Source organism: Anabrus simplex, chromosome X, assembly GCF_040414725.1.
Source record: "Anabrus simplex isolate iqAnaSimp1 chromosome X, ASM4041472v1, whole genome shotgun sequence".
Classification (NCBI taxonomy): Eukaryota; Metazoa; Arthropoda; class Insecta; order Orthoptera; family Tettigoniidae; genus Anabrus; species Anabrus simplex.
Window position 1 is genome coordinate 54876344 of NC_090279.1, and position 27540 is coordinate 54903883.

At 40.0% G+C, this 27540-nt stretch overlaps 1 protein-coding gene across 1 annotated transcript in view; it reads right to left on the minus strand.

Annotated features, from left to right (window-relative positions):
* LOC136886627 (zinc finger protein 26-like) overlaps positions 1-24756 on the minus strand; it is a 51398-nt gene extending 26642 nt beyond the window's left edge. The window contains exons 1-3 of the mRNA XM_068230810.1: positions 24719-24756; positions 14275-14404; positions 10645-10740 (exon numbers count right to left, since the gene is read on the minus strand). Coding sequence (XP_068086911.1) covers positions 10645-10740; positions 14275-14340 — 162 coding nt within the window. The 5' untranslated portion in view covers positions 14341-14404; positions 24719-24756. The remainder of the gene's footprint in view (positions 1-10644; positions 10741-14274; positions 14405-24718) is intronic.
* Between the last annotated feature and the right edge of the window lie 2784 nt (positions 24757-27540).

Sequence of the window (27540 nt, forward strand, 5' to 3'; positions counted from 1 at the left end):
CGATACATGGGGTTACTTTGAAAAAGTAAAGAGTAAAGTAGAACCCCCAATGCACATCTTTCAAAATTCTATGCAGAGCATGCTTTCCTCCCTTGAAGTCAAGATGGGCTGCCTACCAATGCTCTTCGGTTCTAGGATCAAGGTTAGCACTTACTTCTTCGCAGCTTCTCTGTATGCCTTTCACCAAGAATCCCTTTAGGAGACTTATCAAGCATATCGGCATTTCAATTACGATAGACCATGCTTCCAAGTTTATGCTTATATTCTTCCATCAAAATCCGAAGGAACCTCACACAAGAACCCTACTCAGAAAAAATGCCAACCATTATTCTTGAGCTGATCAAGCCAACGCATGTTGAACCCAACAGAACTTCCAAACCAAACCAAACCCTATGGCACTACAACCCTTGAAGGACCTTGGCCTACCAAGCGACCGCTGCTGAGCCCGAAGGCCTGCAGATTACGAGGTGGCGTGTGGTCAGCACGACGAATTCTCTCGGCCGTTATTCTTAGCTTTCTAGACCGGGGCCGCTGTCGCACCGTCAGATAGCTCCTCAATTCTAATCACGTAGGCTGAGTGGACCTCGCAACAGAACTTCAGTTAGAGTTAAACACTCAAAAGCAATTCACTTCAGCTAACATTTGTTGACAATGTGAACATACAGTACAACACGATACAACAAACAAATTCTCCTACTGAGGTACGGAGAAAAAGAGACAACAATCAAGAAATAGGTTTAACACAATAGTTCTATGAACTTTGACTGTCCTATATATACACAGATCTATACATATTAAGAAACAAAGTATCCACTTATTGAAGATAAACCGATGTCCAGAATTATCCCATGGAATATTTGGAAGCTAATACTCAGGGAAGTGTAAGAAACACTAGTAAATTGCAGGGTATACGCTGTAAACGGGAATCATGGATCAAAGGAATCTGGGCACAGAGTAACGCTCATGAGTCAATTTATCTCCAAAGGGAAGAGATCAGGTTGTATCAAACACATTTCAATGACACTTGGGTGAATTAAAAATTAACAAAAAGTAAATGTAATGATTATCATTATTTTACTGTTAAACCAATTATAGCATTAACATTAACAGCTAAAAGAAAAGTTAACTGTTAATAATGTAGAATGACAGAGTGTAAGCACTGTACACCTTAAAGTTCTACACAACAATTTATTCTGAAAATGCAATTATCACACCACACATAGGATTTCTACAGAATATATTACTAATTCTAATACCAGTTCTGATTTCCTTATTAAACATTGAGGAGTGATTGATTATGCTGCAAACGTCACTAAAGTTTACAATGTTGACCTTGTAGAATTACAGCTGACTGAAGGAGATGATGGTCGAATACAAGGGATAGATACCTCACGGGAAGACCTCGATTTTGGGAATAGCTATGCTGCGCCAGTCGAAAATGATGGGGGTAATCCCAATGAAATGGGACCCGTCGAAGATGTGCCTCTTATAGAAGAGATACTCGACGACAGTTCTGACAATATCAGCTCCATAGTCGGTGTAATTAAAGACCCAGCGGCCAAAAAAGACGTTGCAGATACAGGCGAGGAAATCTTTAAAACTTATCCAGACTTATTCAATGATCACCACGGAGAGATCTGAGATTTTAGATACCATCTGGATGTTAAGGATACTTCCACATACAAGAAACGACCCAATTCCCTACCACAGGAATACAGAGCAGAAGCAAGCATGCTAATTAACCAAATGGAACCATCGAGGGAATATATAATACTTCCAGCTTGATGACATACTTCGAAAGAGACGCATAAAGAAAATCCTGATCGAATTTTCTTTATCCTGTACCGGAAACACCGCAACGTGGAAACAAGTTCGAAGTATGTGTGTTAAACTTCGCGCGAGGTGGAGGATAGGCAGCCCACCGAACTCCCTGACGTGCACAGCAGTGAAGTAGCTGCTTCGAGATAGCTTCAAGCAGCCAGGGGTGACAATACATGTTAATGTTTCGACCCATGTGTAAAAGTCTACTTAAGAGTTAAGATGATGTTATTTTTACACCGCCAACGTGGAGGCCATCATAACAGATACAATCTATCAAATTCTCGAGAGAATCCACCACGTACTTTGGGAGTTATACAGGTGGATAATATCCACGTTTCTAGATGCTTTGTCGGCTCCAGGTAAAAGGAAGGTGATCGAGGCTACAGGGTCGAAGGACGAGCTGACTGTCGTAGCGGAAGGATGTACGTGCCTCCCGCTCCGTTTTCTCTCTCCTTGCCAGGCGCACAGTACTTCTTAAGTGCTAACCAGGCTGCTGCACTTATTAGTACGACTTCGAAACAGCTTTCGTCTGAGCTGAGCACTTCTAAGTGCTCGCTTTTCTCTTTCAGGAATTTATTTTCAGGAGGACCATGATGGAGAAGCCGACGCCGACCCTACCAGTGAGACTGGTCGACCACGACCATGAGGGAGCCTTCGAGAAGCTACAAGACGCGCTCTACATGATGGAAGCCCCCCCTTACGAACGCCCGGGGCTGGTGGTGTTCAACCGGTGGGGGGAGGACAACCATCAGGGGACGCTCCGAGTATTCGACCACCTCAATGCGACCGCGGAGCCCATTGGGGAGCCACTCCTGCAGATCATCGGCCATATGGTCCCTGCCTGGGCGATCATCATTCGCCCTAATGACGCAGCTAGCTTCAAGGTCTACGAGGAGCGCGCGTTCCAGCAGTTCCAGGTCGCCCGGCTACCAGGACTCAGGGGGCACCTGGACGTCTCAGATTACCAGGAGGCAGCCACGCAGACGGAGCCAGGGATGGATAATGACGGCGGCGCTCCCGAGCGCCGTGACCCCAGTTGGAAAGCTGTACTTTACATAGTACACGCAGACCAACAAGGCCGCCAACCAGGATCGTCGACCACCTATCAGTGCGACGTGGTCGCAGACGGAGGCCTACCAGGAAGGGCCTGTTAGCCGGGTGCAAACCAGGAAAGCGCCCGTGATGGTGGAGAGCAGCACAGCAGTGGAGAGGGACGCCCCCTGCTGCCCAGCCCCAGCCTGCCTGCATGTCTGTCGAGTTGCACACCTCGATGTGCGCCCCCCAGGACAGTGTTAGCACCGACTGACGCCGCCGACGCCAGCCAGGAGATGGAAGAAGAGGGCGACGCAGTGAAGACACCAGCTACCCCGGGGTCACCAGGCCGGGAGGAGGGCCACCAGGACGAGGCCTCCTCCCCTGCTGAGAAGAAACCTCCGGGAAGAAGAAGAAGACGCCGGACCAGGAAGCAGAAGGCGCTGCCGGCCCAACAGGAGAGTGCCGCTCTGCTGCAATCCAGGACAGCTCCCAGGACAGCAGCCGAGCGAGGAGCCAAACAGGAGAGGACCTCAACGGGTAGCGGCAGTCAGGTGAGACTAAAACGTCCCCCTCAGCAGCTCTTGCAGTGTTTCCGCTGTCTGAGGTGAGGCCACAGTCAGGTCAGCTGTGGGCTCCAAGTGAGGTGCAACCGCTGTGGTGGTGATCACCACTACACGTCACGCGCAACACTTAAGGAGGCACCGGTGTGCGCCAACTGCTCGGGGTCCACCCGGCCTCCCATCGCAGTTGCCCTGTCTACCGGGCCATGGCGCGGGCAGAGAGGAAGGAGGCCCGGCGCCACGACCCACCCCCTTCCAGGAGGCCCCCTCTTCGGCGGGCTTGGCCTCATTCTCCGGGATCGAAGACTGGGTACGAGGGACCCCAAGGAGGTGGCGCTGCTCGGCAGGCCCTAATGGTACTCGGCGAATGGCTCTGCAGCCGGCAAGGCCCGCGCTAGTCACAGCAGTGCCCAGATGAACTGATCCCCTGGCGGACGGAATGGCGAGGAATGGGTTTATGACTTGTTCATGTTACCTCTTTCTAACTAACACTACCTCTGGACATTTCCAGCCCACGTCCTTGCATGTGCTATCACAAGATGTCAGGTTTTACATGTAGGCTATTTCTCTTTTCTGCCTATGTGTTTTTTCCCTGACCCTACAATACCATACTTTAACACTATCCAACCAACACAAACCTTCCCTGGTAGCGTGTCTGACATGGAAACAGGCAGATACTCCTTGTATCACTTCCCACTCTTCCCTGCTATCTCTTTCTTCTTAGAAATAATAGCATGTCGGAGGCCATGTAGATTGAGTCGATGGTCACACGGGGGAAGCAGGCTTCGCCCCCCTGCCCCGATATAAAACAAAAAAGCTACAGGGTCAATAATACTCCACTGTCGCTGCGATACGGGCGATGGGTGGAGGTCTACATGTGCGTCAGAGCAAACCTAAGGTCGGACGAGACTTCGCATCTCGAGTGCTCGGTTCCAGCGGAGGCAGAACTTTATAATTTTCTTCAAGTGCCATGTTAGGACTTGTGTTTCAGTGATAAACTGAAGGAACATAGAATTTTTCTCGTGAGTGTTGTAACCCTTCCAAGAGCTACATTTGAACTTGCGTTCGAACTTGTGCTTCGTAACAAACTTTGGAATATGGAATATTTCCGAGTGTCTCATTAGAAGTTGTGTTTTGCGACAAGCTGTGGGAACATATAACTTTTCTTGTGAGTGTTGTAATTTTCCAAGTACCACACTGAACTTGTGTTTCGCGACAAACTGTGACAATTAGAGTATTTCCGTGTATTACGTTTGAACTTGTGTTTCATAACAAATTGTGGGAAAGAATATTTCTGACTGCCACATTTGAACTTGTGTTTAATCTCGAGTGCCATATTAGAATTTGTGTTTTCCTCTAGTGAAGTTCCGAGAGAACATAGAATTTTTCATTGCCATATTTGAACTTATAATTTCGGCGTCATTATCATTTTTCACAGACAGTGGCAGACTCTTTGCAAGTGCAGTTTAACTTTAATGATCATTTAATAACATTGCTCAACAGTATTCAAGTACACGTAATTTTTGTTTAAGGACGGAATAGGACATTTCCGAGTGCCATTAAGTTTGCTTAATTTATCATGAACATGCTAAAATGTCTTGAACTTACACGGACTGTGCATATTGCGCTCAATATTGTGTTCTGATGATAAACTGACGAAATCAGAAAGTTTGGAACTGTGGCGATAAAGATTTGTGACCTAGTACAACATCCCAGCCTGCCATGCCAATATTAGCGGATTCATGTCGTGAACCTGACATTATAAATTGTACATAATTTTCCAAAGTATTAATTCGGCTGACTTACAACTTGTGGTCAAACATTCAGTTTAATTGTTTTACTTTCAAGTGATAATTTATGAACCATTGTGATTCAACTAGCTGTTTGAATCAAAATTCGATTGTCAATTTCATTAACATTTGACTTATATAACTTGCAATGAATATGAATGAATGAATGCAATATTTAAAAGTCGATGTTGATTTAAATAACAGTGCTACAAGTGAGTTGAATGCCATACGGGGGACTTGTATGCGCGTTACGCCTCACCTCTCAGTATTATCGTCTGAGATCGAACCCCGCAACGTGTGCACATAGAAATTCGTGAACTCCTAGATCCTCCAGAACTTCGAGAAATTCTAGAACGTCGAGAACTTCACATCCAGGACGGGCGTGGTTCCTATCGAGATCGTGTCCAGTAACCATTCCGGAGTCCGGAGATTCCAGCCTGTTACAACGCTTCAACTCAACTTGTATGAAAGGTGATATGAATTTGTTTCCATTGAATAAAACAAAATTTTCAAAGAAATATAAGTTCAATGAACTAATATCCCTCTCTGTACCAACTCCAATGTTTATGTGCCACATCCTTAAAAATATTCCATGCTCTTCAAGCTAGTGTCACCGGCCCCAGTGTGTGCAATTTACACCATTTAGTAACACTAGCAGTTTCTGTCTATATCGTTGACTGTTAATAATCACAACCAACAATGACATGCAGTTATCTATATTGACAGGGCCGGTTTTGCAAGCCGGAGTCTAAAAAAATGAGCGGGTGAATCACTTCAAGAATTATGGAAGGAAGCAGAGGGTCGTCTTTATCCTTCGAGCTGCAATGTCTCTCAATTGTTCCAAATGATAACCCAGTTTTGAGGTTCGATAATAAGGGAGACAGACTAGCCCTTAGACGTAATGGCAAGTTAGCGGCAATAAGGGATGGCTTTAACATGTTCATTTCACAGCTACCTAAAGTGTTTGTTTCATACGAAAATACTACTGTGGGCGAACAGAAGGTTTGCTTTAGGGGAAAATACCCCCTAACCAAGAGTAAAATACTGAATAAATGTATGGCTCATCTCGGATTTGGACACGGCTAATTTGTGCGTTGCTGAAGTTTGGAATGTAAACCAGTAAACGGACAGAGAGAAGTGAACCAGGGAAGGAATGTGGTATTGAAACTTGTCAAGGATATTGAGGGAACAGGGGGAAACGTTACTACATACAACTTCTTCACCGAATTCACCCTTGCTAGCGAGCTTCTGAAAAAGAATCACAATTTCAGCAATGACTGCTGTGGTCTTTTTAAAATGACTGGGACATTCCTAGAGACTTAAGACTTGCTGATCCCATGCTCCGTACTCCTTGAACAGACCTATTCCCAGGAACTCAAGTTTTCATGCAGCATTTAATAATGGATCAGAAAACTCATAAGACTTAACCAGTTCTCCACTACACAAAATTGACGTGAATCTATGACGGATAGTTTAGTATAATTACTTACAAAAGATAAAAGATGATCATCGAAGAGACATACGCAAGTGCCGGCCAACAAGTGGTATAACATGGATGGTACATGGGGGAAGATGTAAATAATATACAAGGAGTCACGAAAATACAAAGACACAAGTGTATGAACAACAACTGGCTACTTTGGAGGTATTGAAACAAAGGACACAACAAGTTACAAACAGTAGAGCATAAGAAATATCAAAAAATATTTCACAACAAATCACAAAGGAAATATTACAAAGATCAGTGATAGTGACATTAACATTTACAATTAGATTCATTAACAAACACAAAATTCCTAACCAACTGTACAATGAGAAATAAGGAACATTAGCAAGGATATCAGAAAAAAATAATAGCAGAAAACCGCTGACTTAGGGTGAAGACGACTGCAAATGAACATAATCATCAACAATACAGTTTGTTGTCATGGTCCTACATGATTGAATCAATACTCCTAGAGTAGCCCAAAATGAATACATGAAACTCAAATTAATCTCCCACTACAAAAAATGCCACTAATTCTCCTTAGATCCATGCACGGTGATCTGTTCATAAAAAAGTTGCAAGATAAAGCACGGTATAGAGTGTCGCTACATATTGTTTGCGAATTATCTGAGATTGATTCAAAAATTTATAAAAATCAGGATCCTGATTCCTCTGGTAAAGTGTTACATAGAGAAACGTGTGTTATAAAAATGAGGAAACTTGTTGTAAGTTCACAAACGACAATATACACAATTAAAACATGTCTAAAAATATGTGTGAGAATAATGGTTAATTTTGGTGCAAACTTACATTGATACCCTTAAAACATTTTTAAAAATAGCCAATCAATCTATATACATGAACAATAAGAATGTCTATGGCTAAAATTATTGTCTAAAGTTGCAAGTTCAAAGTATGAATGGAATGTGGTTTAAGGCAACTCAATTTAAAGTCGCATAATGGTTACTATGAACCTTACGTAGTTTAATCATTGAAAGATGACACTGAATATTCTTGTAGGAGGCTTGTAGTGTTATCATACATTGTACAGCTGTGTGACTGATGGAGTTGTTATTGTTATTAAACCCGTATTTGTACGGTGCGTCCACAATCTCCTCATTTTTGTTGAAGAAGTGAAAAAAGGTTCACAACTGTGTGTGGCGTGTATGTCTTTACTAGCTGATGTGATAGCCTACTCTTGTACTATTAGTCAAATACGGACGCTAGTGCTCACAGTTGGCTAAAGCTTGAATGTTGGAATCGACTATTGAGGGATGTGTGGTGAAGAATCTGTAATGAGAGGAGGGTAGAAGGATTTTTACGATTAGAGAAACAAAGGTTAAATTTGTGTATTCATTTACTTAAACAATCAACCTTTCAGGTGTGTACTAGTTGCATTTGCAAAGTCAGACTGAATGACACTTACACTTCTAGTATTGTATCTGTGTGGAATTGAGGGAACAGGATGTGGCGGAGGTGAGGAGATGAGTGAAGCATTGGGCTTATGCACTATTCGCTGTAGACTTAACATTTACAGCGATAATGGCACAAACTTCTTTGGAGCAGCTAAAGAAATCAAGGCCTTTCTGCAAAACAACCCTCAGAAAACCAACTCTTCACACACCTGCAGGCATGGGACAGACATGGCATTTCATCCCTCCTGTAGCACCACACTTAGGTGGAATATGAGAATCACCTCTCAGGAATGATGGATTCTTATCGCTTCACCAACGAAGAATGGACCACTCCTAAAACATGTACTCATATCCTCTCCCAAATACTTTTAGATGTGTTTTAATTGTGTAAATTGTCGTTTGTGAACTTACAACAAGTTTCCTCATTTTTATAACACACATGCTTCTCTATGTAACACTTCAACTAGAATAATCAGTGTAACACTTCGACTAGAATAATCAGGATGCAGATTTTTATCCTCTAGGCATGAGATGACAGCTGATGATGCCCATGCAATGGGTGAAACATGTCCCCCTAAATAAGTATGACAAGATGTAAATCTTAATTTTAAAAACCCAATGTGTACTGAATAGGAGGATTTCAATGAACTTTTGTAACTTTTTTAAATTAATGTACATTTCAATATGGACCAGTCATGAAATTTGTAGCATATAATTATCTGAGATTGTTGTAAACAGCCCACAGAGTGAAATTTAAGTCAGCTGTTCATATTGGAGTTGAACCCTTTACACAAATAATAGATCAATGTTGTGTAGGAAACTATTATCTCATATTAAGACTATAAATCCAATCATAGATCAAGAAGGCAATCTTCATGTTGGCAGAAGTCTGCACAGTAGTCCAACACAAGTGGAGTGGAAACATTAGATATTCTGTATCATATCATCTCAAAAATATAATTGTGATGGCAGGACACCTCGAGTACTTCATCCTGGCACTCAACTCTCTGAAACACAAGTTTAGGATCTCAACAGCAAGGGGGACGGAAAGAAGTGTTCTAAGTTTAATGCAGATATCTCAGAACAATTAATGCAAAATACACAAACGGTCCATGTAACCTCAACGTACCTATTCCCATTCCAATTCTCATCAAAAATGGTGTGAGATCGAACAAGACCAGACTGCCTACACAGACATTATATCTGATCTCATCACAACAACACATCCCTCCGCACTGTATTGACTTAGTTCTCATAGAGGTCAACCCCTGAACATGTACAGCGATAATGGCACAAACTTCTTTCTGCAAAACAACCCCCAGAAAACCAACTCTTCACACAACTGCAGTCATGGGACAGACATGGCATTTCATCCCTCCTGTAGCACCACAATTCGGTGGAATGTGGGATGCAGCTGTTAAGAGTCTGGTATATCACCTCAGATGAGTGATGGATTCTTATCGCTTCAGCAACAATGAATTGACCACTCTTACAACACATACCACATCCTCTCGCCAAAGCTAAGTGACGAGCCTTTTGACACTTCTTACCTAACTACATCCCATTTCCTTATAGGAGAGCCAATTACTATACTCCTTGACCATGATTATACTTCCTCTCCCATCATAACCCTGCCCGCATGGCTATATATTCAGCACCTAACCCAGAACTGCTGGAAGCGATGGTCAAATGAATATCTCAATAAACGGGCAATGAAATACCCCATAGCAACATAATCATACTGAAAGAAGACGACACACACGCTATGAAGTAGACGATAACAGTGATCAAATGTGGATCCTGGTAGTGACAAATTCATTCATGTAACAACTGTTCAGGTGAGTAACGGTGAACTTACAAGGCCTATTCAATAATCCTATCCCTTAAGAAGTATGAAGCAGAAAGGCAAGATAACTCTTCAATGGCTTATTTATTCATTGCATGTTTAAGTCATATTCTAAGTCACAATGGACTAGTAATACCACGAACACATTCGGAAGATTAAGAATGTTTTTCACTTGCCATGAGATGGCTACAATGTGTGTAGTAGGTATATAAGTGAACACTCACAGTAAACAGGCATATCACCTGCAACTTGTATCTACAAATAATTTTATTATCTAGAAATCAATAATTAATATAATCAATAATACTACAAAGTTGTTTCATTTGGAAGCAACTAGAAAAAATACCCTGTAATACTCGTAGTAACAAAAGAATGTATCTTACAGCTACTTTGCATTGGAAAATATTTAAAAAGTCAAAAGTATTAGTTGTAATTATAAGAGCTCCCAAATGATATAGAGTAGAGGTGTTTGGAGCAATCCTACCTGCTGCACAATTCATAATGCAAGGTCGTGGAAAAACTTGAAGGAAAAATGAAAATTAGGTAAGTAAACAATCTCATAAAAAAGTATGTTTTCCGTAGGACTATTAATAGTGTCCGCTGAAATAAAGGGTCAAACACTGATATCTGCTGAGCCATTTTCTAACCATTTTTAATACCTGACGATGGCTTATCAAATTATGTACATTACCTCAAGAGAGTTTTCCTGTGTTGACCACGGCTCGGTTAACTCTGATTTAATTTCCTCTTTCACATTTATCACTTCTGACACATGTTCAATATGTTCCTGTGGAAAGTAAGATATATTAGGTATGCTCGTAACACATATCTACAAATATAGTCACGAACAAATAAGCATGTTAATACATTAATTGCCAGTATTACAGTTACTTTCAAAATTTCACTATTTAAGGAAGATTACTACCAGCAGAGGATTATTCTAACTAAAGGCTGTACTGAGAATGGTGTTACTGTTCCTCCTCACTCCTTATGTGAGATAAAGCATGAGACTGAGAACAAAATATAACATGTGAAACATTTCCTAGCCATACCAGAATATATACTACCAGGGATGGAATTGGCACCATCTTGCACAGAATTTGGAGGGAAGCAGCCATAGGCATAAACACTAAATTATATGATATGTTTTCATATATGTACAGTCATATCAATCAAATCTTAAAAGTTGTTTGAACCAATTACAAATGAGATTAAAATACCTTGAAATATTGGAATAACATTCTCTACTCTGGTTTCACCGACCTCACAGGGGCTACATAAAGTATTAAGACAGTTCTGTTTCAAACAGCATATTTCAATGCTTCCAAGTGTAAAATTTAAAAAAATTAAACAGGAAGCAGGCTTACCACAGTCATATGTGAGTGAAAGATGTGATGTAGCCCAAACTCAAGGCAACCACAAATGAAATATTTTACTACTACAATAATGTAGTGTTCTGTGAAGAACTGTGTGTATAAGGACACTCTCAGTGGAGAGTCAGCAGTGTCAGAGTGTACATCTGCAGTTTCAGAAGATCTTTTATGATCTACTACGAGACCTTTAAATTTCTCACTTGAATTCATAAAAACCTTGTTGCCACTAAAGGGGGAGGGACTGTGATCAAAAACTTATGTTCTAATAGAACTTAATCTACCAATAAAATTGAATTAAAATATAAAGTTCTGGATTATACTGACTTAACCCATTTAATATAGTACAGGCTTAACCATTCAATATAGAAGAGAACAGTATTTAAACTAAGGAATGGATGAAAAGGATGCACAAAAAGGAGAGGTCAATAATGACAAAGAGGAGACAAATTTTTTTAATGTGCCTTAAGTCCTCAAGGTGTCAGGAGGGGCATATTAAAGAAAATTTTCTCAGAAATCATGTATTCTAGAGCCCTTAGACATTATTCTCTATATAACATACAGTCTGACCTATATTCGAGGAATAAAATGAGCTAATCACTAATCTCCTTTTCTAAATGGATTCAATGTCTGAACAAAATACTTATTTTGAGAGAATGTACATTCAGATTTTAAGCTATTTTATCTCTCATATGCCACAGGCACATCTACTATTTCCTTAACACACATATTTTCCAGCACATTGTGGATGTGAGGATAACCCAGAGTAATCACCTGTGTTGACATTTTGTTTAGCAGACTGGTGTATCCAGTCTCAATATCACTGACGAAAGATTTGTGACATAACTTCTTCTCCTTTTTCGCTAGTTGCTTACATCATACCAACACAGATAGGTCTTATGGCGACGATGTGATAGGAAATGCCTAGGAGTTGGAAGGAAGCGGCCGTGGCCTTAATTAAGGTACAGCCCCAGCATTTGCCTGGTGTGAAAATGGGAAACCTCTGAAAACCATCTTCAGGGCTGCCGACAGTGGGTTTCGAACCCACTACCTCCTGGATGCAAGCTCACAGCCGCGTGCCCCAGACCGCACATCCAACTCGCCCGGTTAACTTATTCTACACTATGTACGATATGGGTAATAATTTTTAACATGTGGTTCTAATGGTGATGCAGTAGTGTTGAAAGATATTAGTTTTAAAAAAGTACAATGGGCCAACCATCCTCCAGTATAATCAGAGGGGAAAAATAGAAGAGGTGCAACCCCTAAACCAAAGTAATTTCGATACTGACAGTAAAAAGTACAGACTTATCCAACCCCAACCTTAATATACGTGCTAACAGTTTCCGATATTGTCACACATTTCTTTAACATAATTCTCATATCTGTACAAGTTTGAAGCAGTAGCATTATAAGAAATATTAAACCTAGTGTTTTTGATCGGGAGTGTGCTCATATGCCGGGTTCAAGTCTGACATAACAAGAAATACCAAAGGTAGAGATCCTGAACAGCAGTACACTCACATCTTGAATATGTTCAGACACCATTCTCTTCTGTAGTGCCTGTAACTCAGAACTCAAAAAGCACACATTTATTCTCAGAATAGCACTCACTAATTGCAGAATTTTATCTTTAAGCAACTATTGGGCAATATCTCATATGTAAATTAGCACTTCACAGTGTTTGCATTAGATTATTACTGTCAGGTCACAGTTATTCATTGAACATCTCTCTTCAAACTGTCAAGGTTTTCAAAGACTGTGAGGTGCCAAAATGATGCACAGGAATTCACATTCAACGGACTAAAACTACAGACATATGCTGTAATTCAGCTTCCTCAAATACCTCTAGACCTAACCTGAATCATACCCGCTGACATGAAATTAGCATGTCATCAGTTTACCCCCTGAGCTATCAGATGAAAACCCATTGAACTGAAAGCCACACTAACAGAAGATTGCAATGGACTGTGATTAGAGTAGCAACAGGCAGAGCAAGGAAAGATGATAAAAATATCTTGCATCTTCTCCAAAATTTTCCACTGCATCTCCACATTCATCAGGGTGTTTGCTTTAGATGAACTATGCTCACAGTAAACTTCCAAGGCAGAATTTTTCTACGTGCTCACCCAACATCCATGTCACTGTAAAGAAGTTTAAATGATGCAAATCTGACTTGGAATTTCTTTTGGAGGAAAAATGATCTCCATGAGAGCCAGGGAGCTACTGGCCATAACCTAATTATATCTAGAACCCACCATTTTCCAGCACCTCGGCAACTTCTAGCACTGCAATTGACTAATATTATAGGAAATGACGTCAATACCACAAAGATACCATTACCACAAATGCAGAATAAAGAAATGACCACACACCCTCCAGAAATCCATTTCAATAACCAACAGAGCTAATCAATAAACATCAGTCAGTCAATAGGTATTTATCACTTGAAATGCCCTGAAGCCTCAATCTTGAGACACTGCTAATCACAACTTTGTCACTAGCTGGACCTAACCAAGGCTCCTTCAACATCAAGCCTCCAACATTGATCCTAATTTATGACACCATCAAACATAGAATGCATTGCCATCTCCCTAGTAAATGCCAGAGGCCAACTGTCCACCGGGCGGTCATTATCCGGTGGCATATACCACCAGAACCCCTTTCCTTGTCCCATGAATGATGTTTTTCTCACTAGTTTGACCCATACATGTACATCAATAGTGTGGTTTGTAGTTCCCATGGGTTGGCAGCTTTGTGTAGTGCGCTGTGGCACATTCCCAGACAAAGAAACAAAACCGAGTCATACTACGCATAGAAGCTCATGCAGTAAAAGGTAATTGCTGGTGTTACTATTGAGGAAGCACATAGAAAATTATGCCCCTGCCAAACTTATTCAGCTACTAAGGGCTAATTATTGACCTCTATAAAGTTATCTGGAATGAGCTTACAAGTGATGCACTTGTTGTTCCTTCAAACCAGGCTGGTTCCTCTTTTATCTTTACTTCCAGGTCCATTTCACACAGCAACTGAAGTTGTTAGAAGGCACTGGGGTTGTTGATTACTTCCAATGACCTTACACTGAAACATAAGCCAGAAAAATACATTACCTTATTGATGTCATTGCTACTTATGTTATTTATCAACAGACTAAGCAACAAGCATGTAATTTTACATGACCGTCAATATTATGATCATACAAAGAAACTCAAAATGTTACATGTCTGTTGATATTGTGCTCATACGTATAGGACCTCAAGTTTTCTATGACTGATACAACGATCATAACTAAGGACCTCCAGTTTTACATGACTTCTAATACAGTGATCATTTCCATAGGAAAACATAACTTAACATATCTGTCAATATCAAAGTCCCCTAGTTTTAAATGACACCTTATATCGGATGAATAGCTATATAACATACAGTTTTATATGGAACTGAAACTGCAACAAGAAGACCTTTCATGTTAAAAATCCAACGTACCTCACTTGCGATCAGAAAGCACAAAACTTCTTGAAAATTCAGTGACCATTCTGTTTGCATATCACTCCATATCTTGGAATCTTTCTACCATTTTTATCCTTTGCAATAAGCTTCAAAACTAACTGAAGAAGTTCACAGTGCTTTGTGATTTTTTCTATCAAAATTTTCCTTCTCAGGGTCAAATTCTCTCCAGCCATTCTCCTCTCATCAAGATGATTCACCATCTCTTTATTTGAGACATGTTCTATCCATCTGATCTTCATCAACTTCTGATAATATGGCATCTCAAAGGCTTGAACTCTATTTTTCTCGGTACTAGTTATTATCTATGTTTTACTTCCAATATGATGTCGTACTCCATACTCAGTATAGACATAACTTTTAAGTTTTTCAATCTGTTGAATCTAAATAACATGATGGAGAACAGATGGGAGTTTAAGCAGGATTTAGTAATGATATATATCGATATTGAGAAGGCATATGCCAGTGTACCACAGCAAGTAGTCTTGGATGCATTGATAAAAGAGAAGGCAGGGAGAGCAGAACCAGTTATAAAAACCACAAATGAATGGTAAGTAGCATGAAGATTATGATAGGACAAACAAACCGGTTCAAATAGAAACAGTACTTCAACAAGTATGTGTATTATCCCCTCCACACTTCATTACAAACATGGATGAAATCCACAAGAGTATACAACAAACAATGGGAACCAAGGAGGCAAAGGCCTTAATATTTGCCGATGACACAGTAATATGGGGAGAAGATGAAATGGAAGTACAAGAACAAGATACTGTATGGAATCACGAGATAGAGGAATATGGAATGAAAATAAATGTGGAAAAGTATATGATAGTAGTGGTAACGAGAGACAATAGAGAAGGAAGTGGGAATATTGAAGGAAATGCAAGACCATTAGAAGTTGTGGAATGCTTCAAGTATTCGGGGAGAATAATTGCAGAAGATGAGAAAATAAATTAAGAAATTAGAAAGAGAATTGAACAAGCCAATGGGTTTTACCAATATGTGAGAAGTAGGCCTATAGTCTGTAACTGGGACGTCCCAAAAGAATGCAAGAAAATCCAATGTATTACACACCAATTTTCACATATGCTTCAGGCATATGGACAACAACAAAACATGATGAAAGCAGAATGCAAGAGGCCAAGAAGAAATTCCTTAGAGAAGTAGTAGGGAGGCCATGAAGGGATAAAATCAGAAACGCAGAAATCCGGGAGTGAATTGGATTACCTGAACTGAAAGGCAATATGGAGACCAGTAAGCTGAAATGGTATGGACACATGATGAGAATGGAAGAGGATGGACTTCCCAAGTAAGTATTTACAGAGAAAGAGATCGGAGAATGCCCAGAAAGGGGTGAATGGATATGGTGAAAGAGAGTACAGAGAAGAGTGGAGTAAAAGTAGAAAAAATATTCGAGGAAGGAAGGGAGTGGTGGAGACAGAAAAGCTGAGGAGCATACCAGCCAACTTTGAAAACGAGAAATCTGAAGGATTCTTAAGCGGAAAATCTTTAACACGCGTATGCGTAAGTATTGAGACATAATGAAAAAGGACAGCAAGGAGGGGGAGAGATTATAAACAATACTAATACAAGTCAAATAAATCGAACCTCGATGCATCGTTCCCGGAACTGTCGTTTTCCCGTATTAATCGTTGAATTTATTCGGTCCCAAAAATGTTCCGTATAAACCTATGTTAAATTTCCCCACATCTATCGTTTCTCGAACTATCGTTTTATCGCAATGATCGTCGAAAAATATTTGTCCTCTGTCACAATTTTCCCGCATTGATCGATCATACGTAAGGAAAAACAATACGCAAAGGTTTTTTAAATTTAGGAGGACTGTTCAATACTCTTAGCATACCGTATAAAAGCGGCAACCTGTTACGCGAAAACGTACGTGCGATTCGGAGTTGGTAGTCTTGAACAAGGTTATTGTAGGCTGGAGAGCTGTGTACAGGTCATTCACGAGCAACCTCACTACGAGACTCCTGGTGCCAACGCTTCTCCTCGGCCCACTAACCGACCCCTAGAAGTATTCTTGTTTACAAGAATTAAAACGTAGGCAGCGTAAAACTCAAATTTGTCACCATTTTATCCGTTGGTATAGGCTGGCTAGGGCTGCCAACGTCGTCTAAAAAAAGATAAAACCGCGCAGTGCGCCAGATAGGTTTTAATTAGTCACGGGGTGATTAATCGCGTCGTACCTTGTGGAGTGTATGGGATGCAAGAGGCCTGTTGACCGCTTTGTTGCCCTCTGCCCAACAGTCCTGAAAACCAGACCTAACCAAGCCAGATCAATAATCTTTTCTCATAGCCTAGTCTTGTAACTAGTTCCTAAGTTGGCAACTTCGCACAAGCTGCTGTGACATCATTCGAGACGCGCCGCGTTGAATTTCTAACCTCTGTGCAATCGTCTGAGCTGAGCTGCGGGAGCCGCGCCGTGTTGGGTATCCAACCTATGGTTCGCAAAGAGTCTACGGAATCTATTCCTAAATGTATGTTATCGCTGTAATACCCACGTATATCTTTAATTTGCAATAAGAGAACTAAACCTAAAGCTTTTCCACTATTACGAAATGTGTAAGCAAATGTGAAACGAAACGGCGCAAAAGTCACGCTTTTTTTTTATCTCGTAGGCTTATATCATGTTTGCAATATTTTCATACCGGTATGAGCCAAATGGTTAGCACGTGTTGGTCTTTGGTTGAAGGGGTCTGGATTGAGTCGAGGATTTTAACTTTCCTTGATTAATTCTAACGGTTCGGGGGCTGTCTGTTAGCCGAATTAAACATTAGAATTCATCTTAGGTAGGGCCGCATTTTCATATGCGCGTAGATCACGCTACAACTCGAAAGACCTGCACCTGGCTTCGGAGGCCACGCGGCGTTATTGTTGCTGTTTTATAATAAAAATATGTTTGCATAGTGAAGAGTGCCCCAAAAGAGTACCCGTATTTTATTATTTTGCTTTCCCCCTATTATTTATGTTGCCCGCATTTATAATCTTCTCGCATCCGTCGTCATTTACCCCTGCCCCCTGAAGAACGAAGCATCGAGGTTTTACTGTATACAGTATGTTATAATCACCCCTGAAATTAAATATTTGCACAAAGTTCCATCTTGACGAGTGCTCATCTCTTTTCAAGGGAACAATTTCCGTGATCGTATAAAACAAGGACATTAAGCAGAATATGCCTCCCGAAAAGAGTGATAATATCGTTTCTTAGTTGAACTCATTAAGAACATTACTACCTCGCTTAGAAATTCCACGAGTTTCAGATCTACCGCTAATATTACACACGCACACGAACAAAGCCTTTCAGCTGCCACGAAGCACGACGCAGTTACTAAAGTTGTTTTTTATAAATTCACAGTCTGCTACTTTTCACGGATCTCTTTTCTTCAAAATAGCAGCCTGCTACTTGTTTGAGAACATCTCATTGAATGAAGTAGCAGTTGAGGTCGAACAGGTGACAAAATCAAATACAGTAGAGACAATACGCGACACTTCCGGATTTAGCCTTGTTAAACTGGGAGACAAGTTGCAAGCGCTCCTAGTGGCGTGACCTGAAAATTCCCGCTAATTTCAAATATCAATTGAAATGTATATACAGAAATGGATAAATAAATTACGTCTAGAAAGAAAGTGTTACTAAGATATTAATTTCAAAGTTGCTAAAGCAATTCAGGATAAATGAATGAAGATTAATTTAACAGGTTATTTTAAAGACTGAAATTAGACATATAATCAAGATGTGAAATGGACTGCAGTGAAAGGGTTTGATATTTCATTTACGCATTACCTTGTTAGCTTTAGCATTCCTGCATGAACCTTCACGGTTAGATTTGTTTTTTCTCATTTGAAAGCATTGTATCATCACATTAAAACACTTAACAACAAAAATATCAGCACATTCCTTAAACACATGATTCAATGAATGTATATTTAAGAGCTGGACAATTTTCCTATTAACCTGAGGCCTACTAACAGAAAGAAACTCTATAAATTTAGCAAAAACATTCAAACTTTCCCTATAAGCAATACTTACAATAATTACATTACATTAGGGTAAAGCAAATTTGCATCATCATATTGTTTCAACAAAATATGTACATTTTTATATCACCCATATTTTCTTCAGTGCTTGACAATGCATTACGGCATTTCAAATGGGGTAACTTGGAACACAACCAGCCACACACATATGTATATATATTTCCCTTAATTAAATCAAACCTACAGATCACACGTACAACAACACATCAGAACTGAAGGTTAACTGCTGCATTATACAATAAAATAAGCTTATTGTATTTTAAGCCAGTTAAAATGTGGGTCGCGCAGTTCAGAAATTTAGGAAGTACTATAAAATATCTTTGTAACTGGAAGAATATATATGCAAACACAATATTTACTTATATTCTCTTATCACGAGGGAAACGGAAGAAAGACCTCGAATCCTTCTGCACTACATAGTTATTGCAGCCAAACACAGCATGTATCTTCCCACTCATATTGAGAGGAGATATGAAGGAAAGACACACGCTCCAATTTACTTATGTCAACTTAATGCAAACGCATAAATAACGCAAAAACTTCAAAAACAAACACACGTGCCCTTATGACAGAATCAGTAACTCTCAGGTCACTCCGCTAGATAGAGCTCTAATGGCTGTCCTTGGATATCCCGCAGAGTGTCGCCTATTGTCTCTGCTGTATTTGACAAAAGCACGGTGAAAATCGATAATGTGATTATCGATTCATGTACCGGTCGAATTTCAAACACTGCATCTCGTATTACCAGCTACTATCGAAAGTCACACAAATCCGATTTGACCACAGAAAGCGAAACCAAGCGCGGATATTCAAAATCCGTACAATAACGTTGTTCATCCGTACAGCCATAAAACACACTCAAAATCCGTACATTTCACGAAACAACCGGAATACATGGCAGGTATGGAGGGGGTCTTGACTCACTTTTGAACTCAGAAGACAGGGAGAAGAATCTGTTGAACTGGAAACAAAAATTTTCACAATACTGCTACCAGCTCATTTCATCGAACAATGCCACCAACCTTGACTTCAGTGTCCTTTCTTTATTTTTCCGCGCATGTCATATCTAATGACACAACCGAGTGGTGTTTACCAGAGCGCCCCTTGAAGGGAGTTCTGTGTCAAACAATTAAATTAATTATTATGCAGTTTTTATTGTTCCCCAGGTGGTACGAAAATTGTCTGTGTTGAATACCTCGAGTAGTGCCTCAGTGAATTCATTTCAGCCAATAGCAGTGTTCGTTAGTCACTTTGTGATATTTTACTGTAAATGTAATTATACTGCACTAACAATGAATACTACAATTTTTCCTACAGGTTATACAAGCTTCGTTCCTGTGGCTAATTGAGTCGACTCGTATGCATTGCCAGGGAACAGATTTCTATCTAAACATATATCAATTCAGGAAACTATACTCAATTGTATTTTGTATATTGAAACGTAGGGGACAATATTGAAGTCAGCCATGGCAGATTTCCTACTGTTGTTTTCCTAGCCTTTTCTTAAATGATTGCAAAGAAATTGGAAATTTATTGAACATCTCCTTTGGCAAGTTATACCAATCCCTAACTCCTCTCCCTATAAACGAATATTTGCCCCAATTTGTCCTCTTGAACTCCAACTTTATCTTCATATTGTGATCTTTCCTAATTTTAAAGACACCAGCCAAACTTATTCATCTACTGATGTCCTCCCACGCCATCTCTCCACTGATAGTTCGGAACATACCACTTAGTCGAGCAGCTCGTCTCCTTTCTCCCAAGTCTTCCCAGCCCAAACTTTGCAACATTTTTGCAACGCCACTCTTTTGTCGGAAATCGCCCGGAACAAATCGAGCTGCTTTTCTTTGGATTCTTTCCAGTTCCTGAATCAAGTAATCCTGGTAAGGGTCCAAATACACTGGAACCATACTCTAGTTGGGATCTCACCAGGGACAAATAAAGCTCTCTCCTTTACATCCTTACTACAACCCCTAAATACTCTCATAACCATGTGCAGAGATCTGTACCCTTTATTTACAATCATATTTATGTGATTAGCCCAATGAAAATCTTTCCTTATATTAATACCTAGGTATTTACAATGATCCCCAAAAGGAACTTTCACCCTGTGAATGCAGTAATTAAAACTCAGAGGACTTTTCCTATTTGTGAAACTCACAGCCTGACATTTATCCCCGTTTTTTATCATACCATTGCCTACCGTCCATCTCACAACATTATCGAGGTCATTGTGCAGTTGCTCACAATCTTGTAACTTATTTATTACTCTGTACAGAATAATATCATCTGCAAAATCATTATCTCTGATTCCAATCCTTTACACATATCATTGATATATATAAGAAAACATAAAGGTCCAATCATACTGCCTTGAGGAATTCCCCTCTTAAATTTCACAGGGACAGATAAAGCTTCACCTACTCTAATTCTCTGAGTTCTGTTTTCTAGAAACAGAGCCACCCATTCAGTCATTCTTTTGTCAAGTCCAATTGCACTCATTTTTGCCAATAGTCTCCCATGATCTACCCTATCAAATGGTTAGACAGATCAATTGTGATACAGTCCAATTGACGTCCTGAATCCAGGATATCTGCTATACCTTGCTGGAATCCTACAAGTTGGGCTTCAGTAGAATAACCTTTCCTAAACCCAAACTGCCTTCTATCAAACCAGTTATTAATTTTGCAAACATGTCTTATATAATCAGAAAGAATGCTTTCCCAAAACTTACATACAATGCATGTCAAACTGACTGACCTGTAATTTTCAGCTTTATGTCTATCACCCTTTCCTTTATATACAGGGGCTACTATTGCAACTCTCCATTCATTTGGTAAAGTTCCTTCATGCAAACAATAATCAAACAAGTACTCCAGATATGGTACTAAATCCCAACCCATTGTCTTTAGTATATCCCCGAAACCTTATCAAATCCAGCTGCTTTTCTAGTTTTCAACTTTTGTATCTTACTGTAAATAACATTGCTGTCATAGGTAAATTTTAATACTTCTTTAGTATTAGTAACCTCCTCTATCTGGACATTATCCTTGTAACCAACAATCTTTACATACTGCTGACTGAATACTTCTGCCTTTTGAAGATCCTTGCATACACACTCCCCTTGTTCATTAATGATTCCTGGAATTTCCTTCTTGGAACCTGTTTCTGCCTTAAAGTTCATATACATACTCTTCCATTTTTCACTAAAATTAGTATGGCCACCAATTATGCTTGCCATCATGTTATCCTTTTTTTTATGTTATTTGCTTTATGTCGCACCGACACAGATAGGTCTTATGGCGACGATGGCACAGGGAAGGGCTAGGAGTGGGAAGGAAGCGGCCGTGGCCTTAATTAAGGTACAGCCGCAGCATTTGCCTGGTGTGAAAATGGGAAACCACGGAAAACCATCTTCAGGGCTGCCGACAGTGGGGTTCGAACCCACGATCTCCCGAATACTGGATACTGACCGCAATTAAGCAACTGCAGCTATCGAGCTCGGTCATGTTATCCTTAGCTGACTTCTTTGCTAGATTCAATTTCCTAGTAAGTTCCTTCAATTTCTCCTTACTTCCACAGCCATTTCTAACTCTATTTCTTTCCAACCTGCACCTCCTTCTTAGTTTGTTTACTTCCGTGTTATAATATAGTGGGTCTTTACCATTCCTTAACACCTTTAAAGGTACAAACCTATTTTCACATTCCTCAACAATTGCTTTAAACCCATCCCCGTGACTGTTTACATTTTTATTTACCGTTTTCCACCGATCATAATTACTTATTAAAAACTCCCTCATGCCTGTTTTATCAGCCATATGGAACTGCCTAACAATCCTAATATTAATCTCTTCCTTTCTATCATATTTATTTTTAACTATGACAAAAACTGCTTCGTGATCACTAATACCATCTATTACTTCGGTTTCTCTATAGAGCTCATCTGGTTTTACCAGCACCACATCCAGAATATTCTTCCTTCTAGTTGGTTCCATCACTTTCTGAATCAGGTGCCCTTCTCATATTAACTTACTTGCCATTTGTTGGTCACGCTTCCTGTCGTTCGCATTACCTTCCCAATTGACATTTGGTAAATTGAGATCACCCGCTACAATCACGTTTCTTTCCATATCGTTTCCCACATAGCTGATTATCTTATCAAATAATTCTGAATCAGCATCTGCGCTACCCTTTCCTGGTCTCTACACTCCAAAGACATCAAGTTGCCTATTATCTTTAGAAATGAGCCTTACCCCTAGAATATCATGCTTGTCATCCTTAACTTTTTCGTAGCTTACAAATTCTTCTTTCACGAGAATGAATATCCCCCTCCTACCATTCCTAACCGTGAGAAAATTTCTGCATCCATTATATCATTTCTCAGCCTTGATTCAACTCTTATTACAACATCTGGCAAGAATATATCTATTAAATTACTTAATTCTATTCCTTTCTTTACAATACTTCTACAGTTGAGCACTAACAGTTTTATGTCATCCCCACTCAATTTCCAGTTCCCTGTTCCTTTAACACCGCTCTTAGGCCACTCTGTTTCCCTGAATGTACCTCCCTATAACCCTTCTAAACAAATTTCCTAACTTATATGTACCACTGTGGTTTAAGTGAAGGCCATCTGAGCGCAGATCCCTATCTCCTACCCACCCATTAGGATCTAGAAATTTCACTCCCAGTTTCCCACATACCCACTCCATAGTCTCATTTAAATCCCCAATCACCCTCCAGTCAGTATCCCTCCTACACAGGATTCCACTGATAACAATCTCTGCTTTCTTAAATTTCATCCGTGCTGCATTTACCAGATCCCTCACATCCCCAAATATGTTGGTACTTATACCTACCTGTCTTACGTTGTTAGTACCAACGTGAAACACTACCACCTTCTACTTTCCCTCCTCCCTCTCTTCTACTTTCCTCAACATCTGCCTTAACCTAATTCCTGGATAACACTCTACTCTGGTACCCTTTCCTCCACACACTTTCCCGACATGTCTAACGATAGAATCCCCCATGACCAGAGCCTCAACCTACCCACCTCATTTGATGCCCTCCCCTCCTGGTCAGTGCTATCTTTCCTGACAGCTGCAGAAGCTACTTCCACCTCCCTTTCCTCCATCCCATGACCCTGTTCCACCTGTCTTATTCTGGCCATCACAGGTCACTTTATTAGTACCGGTATATCATTGGTTTTACTTTCAAGTAACTACCTTTTACAGTTTCCACAGCCAAAATTTATTCCTGAAGATTGCTTTTCTATTCCTGCTAGCAGTTTAGTTTTGCACTAGGCCTAACAAGTTCTTGCTGATGCTTGTTGTTTAAAGGGGCCTAACATCGAAGGTCATCGGTCCGCTATCAAGTCCATGGGAAAGGCATAAGATTAGATATGCAGCGGCATTAATTAAGGTTAATTAATGATAAAATGCGGAAACCACGTAAATGTTTCTCAGGGCTGCCGATCCTGGGATTCGACACCATGCTAACTCACCGCCACTCACCCCTGAAGATCTTATACACCAGTAAACCATAGAATTACCTAAATCATCACGAATAAACATCGGATATATCTGTTGTGGGGTTATGATGTGATACAGAAGAATCTCTATAACAAGACTGATATTACAAGATACAGATATCTTTAACGGAAACCTCTCATGATTTCGAACCGTACTACCATATGTCGCAGCATACAGTGTAAAGAAAAACTCAACAATCACAGCGTCACTATAAAATTGCACACGGAGGTAAATAACACACCAAAACAATAATTAAAATTATATACTACATACTCTAATTTCTTTCTGAAATTACCATCTGCGTAGCTCTTCAGAAAAAAATCCTCATTCCACTCAATTTAAATACACGATATATTGCTACTACACACGACTTGCCAACACTTGGAACGCAAAGGCTGGGAGATTTCAAACAAGCAAGCTAGTTATATGCGTATACACCTTTTATGCTTCATTAAAAGTACAATTTAAGAAAATTAAAACATTAAATATTAAAAATATATAGAATGCTGAAACTGAGAAGGATTAGTATTAACTTCTTACCGTTCTCAACTGAGATCTATAAATTTCGCAAAAGTAATTTATTGAACTGGAAAATTACCGACAATAGGGTAGAGGTTACGGACACACGGTAAAATGACAGAAATAACTATTCCTCAATGAAGAAAATCCGAACTGCACTTAAAAGAATAAGATATACAACTGGCTAATACGCGCTATATATTACAATATACCAGCCACTTCGAAACAAAACTGTACCGGTACATTTGAATGTTGTTTAATCACTTATTGAACTCTTGAAGAATAAATTTCATTTGTAGGATTCAGTAGAACAGACTGAATTTAAGAAAGGATAAATTACTAGTGACAACTACAGAGTATACGCCACTTACCGAAGAAAGCACTGGCGGCACTGGTTCTAATGTGTCGCTATATCTGGCTTAAAGGATATATAACAGAGAAGGAAACTCCCCGGGTGAGGAAAAGAAAAGTACGAGAGCAGGTCCATGAGTCTTAACGTATGTGGATAACCATGGAAGGAGGAATCAATTCACTGAACTTTACGATCCAATTCTTCGTATACTAAAGGAAATAAAATCGTAGGTACGGTTTTTATACATATATAGGACACATGCATTACCATTATAGTCCGTTATGCCTTTCGGCGTTCAATCTACAAGCCTCTGTGAATTTACTATAACGGCACGTCGCCACAATCCCCTCTATTTGCAACTAGTGCTGTGGCCTCATTTTGTTCTATACGTCTTATCCTTAAATCGTTAGAAATGGAGTCTAACCATCGTCGTCTTGGTCTCCCTCAACTACTCTTACCCTCCATAACAGAGTCCATTTTTCTCCTAAGTAACCTATCCTCCTCCATTCGTCTCACATGACCCCATCACCGAAGCCGGTTCATGCGTACAGCTTCATCCAATGAGTTAATTCCTAACTTAGCCTTTATTTCCTCATTCCGAGAACCCTCCTGCCTTTCTTCCCACCTGTTTGTACCAGCAATCATTCTCGCTACTTTCATGTCTGTCACTTCTAACTTATGAATAAGATATCCTGAGTCCACGCAGCTTTCGCTCCCGTAAAGCAAAGTTGGTCTGAAAACAGGTCGATGTAAAGATAGTTTCGTCTCGGAGTTGACTTCCTTCTAACAGAACACTGTTGATTGCAACTGCGAACTCACTGCATTAGCTTTACTACACCTTGAATCAATCTCACTTAACTATATTACCATCCTGGGAGAACACACAACCTAAATACTTAAATTTATCTACCTGTTCCATCTTTGTATCACCAATCTGACATTCAATTCTGTTGAATTTCTTACCTACCGACATCAATTTAGTCTTCGAGAGGCTAATTTTCATACCATACACATTGCACCTATCTTCAAGTTCCAAGATATTACAGTAGACTGCAGGTTTTCGGCACAATCTGCCATTAAGACTAAGTTGTCAGCATGGGCCAGACTGCGTACTGCAATTCCACCTAACTGAATCCATCCCTAACACTTTTTACCATTCAGCACATGATCCACATAAACTCCGAACAACAAAGGTGAAAGATTATAGCCTTGTCTAACCCCTGTAAGTACCCCGAACCAAGAACTCATTCGACCATCAATTCTCACCGCAGCACAAGTTTCAACATAAATGCCTTTGATTGCTTTTAATAATCTACCCTTAATACCATAGTCCGCCAGTATGGCGAAATTTATCCCACGGTACCCTGTCATATGCTTTCTCTAATATCTACGAAACATGAACACAACTGTCCATTCATCTCGTAACATATTTCATTTACTGGTGCATACTGAAAATTGGATCCTGACAGCCCCTGTATGATCTGTGACCACACTGGTTTTCATCCAACTTCCTCTCAACCACTGATCGCACCCTAATTCCAAGATACCAGTGAATATTTTGCTTGGTATACCGGTACTAATCAATAAGATACCTCTATAGTTGATGCAATCCTTCCAGTTCCCTTGCTTATAGATAGGTGCGATTACTGCTTTTGTCCAAACTGAAGGTACTTTACCAACACTCCATTCTAATCTTACTATTCTATGAAGCCATTTCATCCCTGCCTTCCAACTATACTTCATTGTTTCAGGTCTAATTTCATCTGTTCCTGCTGCCTTATGATAATGGAGTTTATTTACCACCCTTTCCACTTCCTGGAGCGTAATTTCACCAACATCACTTTATTCCTGCCCATGAGCTTGATGTTCGCGACACCACCAGGAGGATTTCCTTTTTACGTTGAGAAGATTTTCAAAATATTCCCTCCACCTGTCCAATATTTCCTGGGATCTATTATGAGTTCACTTGAATTACCCAAAACACTGTTCATTTCCTTTTTCCTTTACTTCCTGAGATTCTTTATTACTGACAGAAAGGTTTCGCTGCTGGTGGACCTAGCTTTTCCAGGTTAATACCACAACCTTCCCACGACTTTCTTTTTTTTTTTGATTCAAAAACTATTTGTTTCGCTCTGTTTCATTCATTTACGTACAATTCCCTGGCTGCATCAGCCTTTGTTTGGAGCCATTTCTGATAAGCCTTCTTTTTACGTTTACAAGCTGCTGTCACTTCATCATTCCACCAA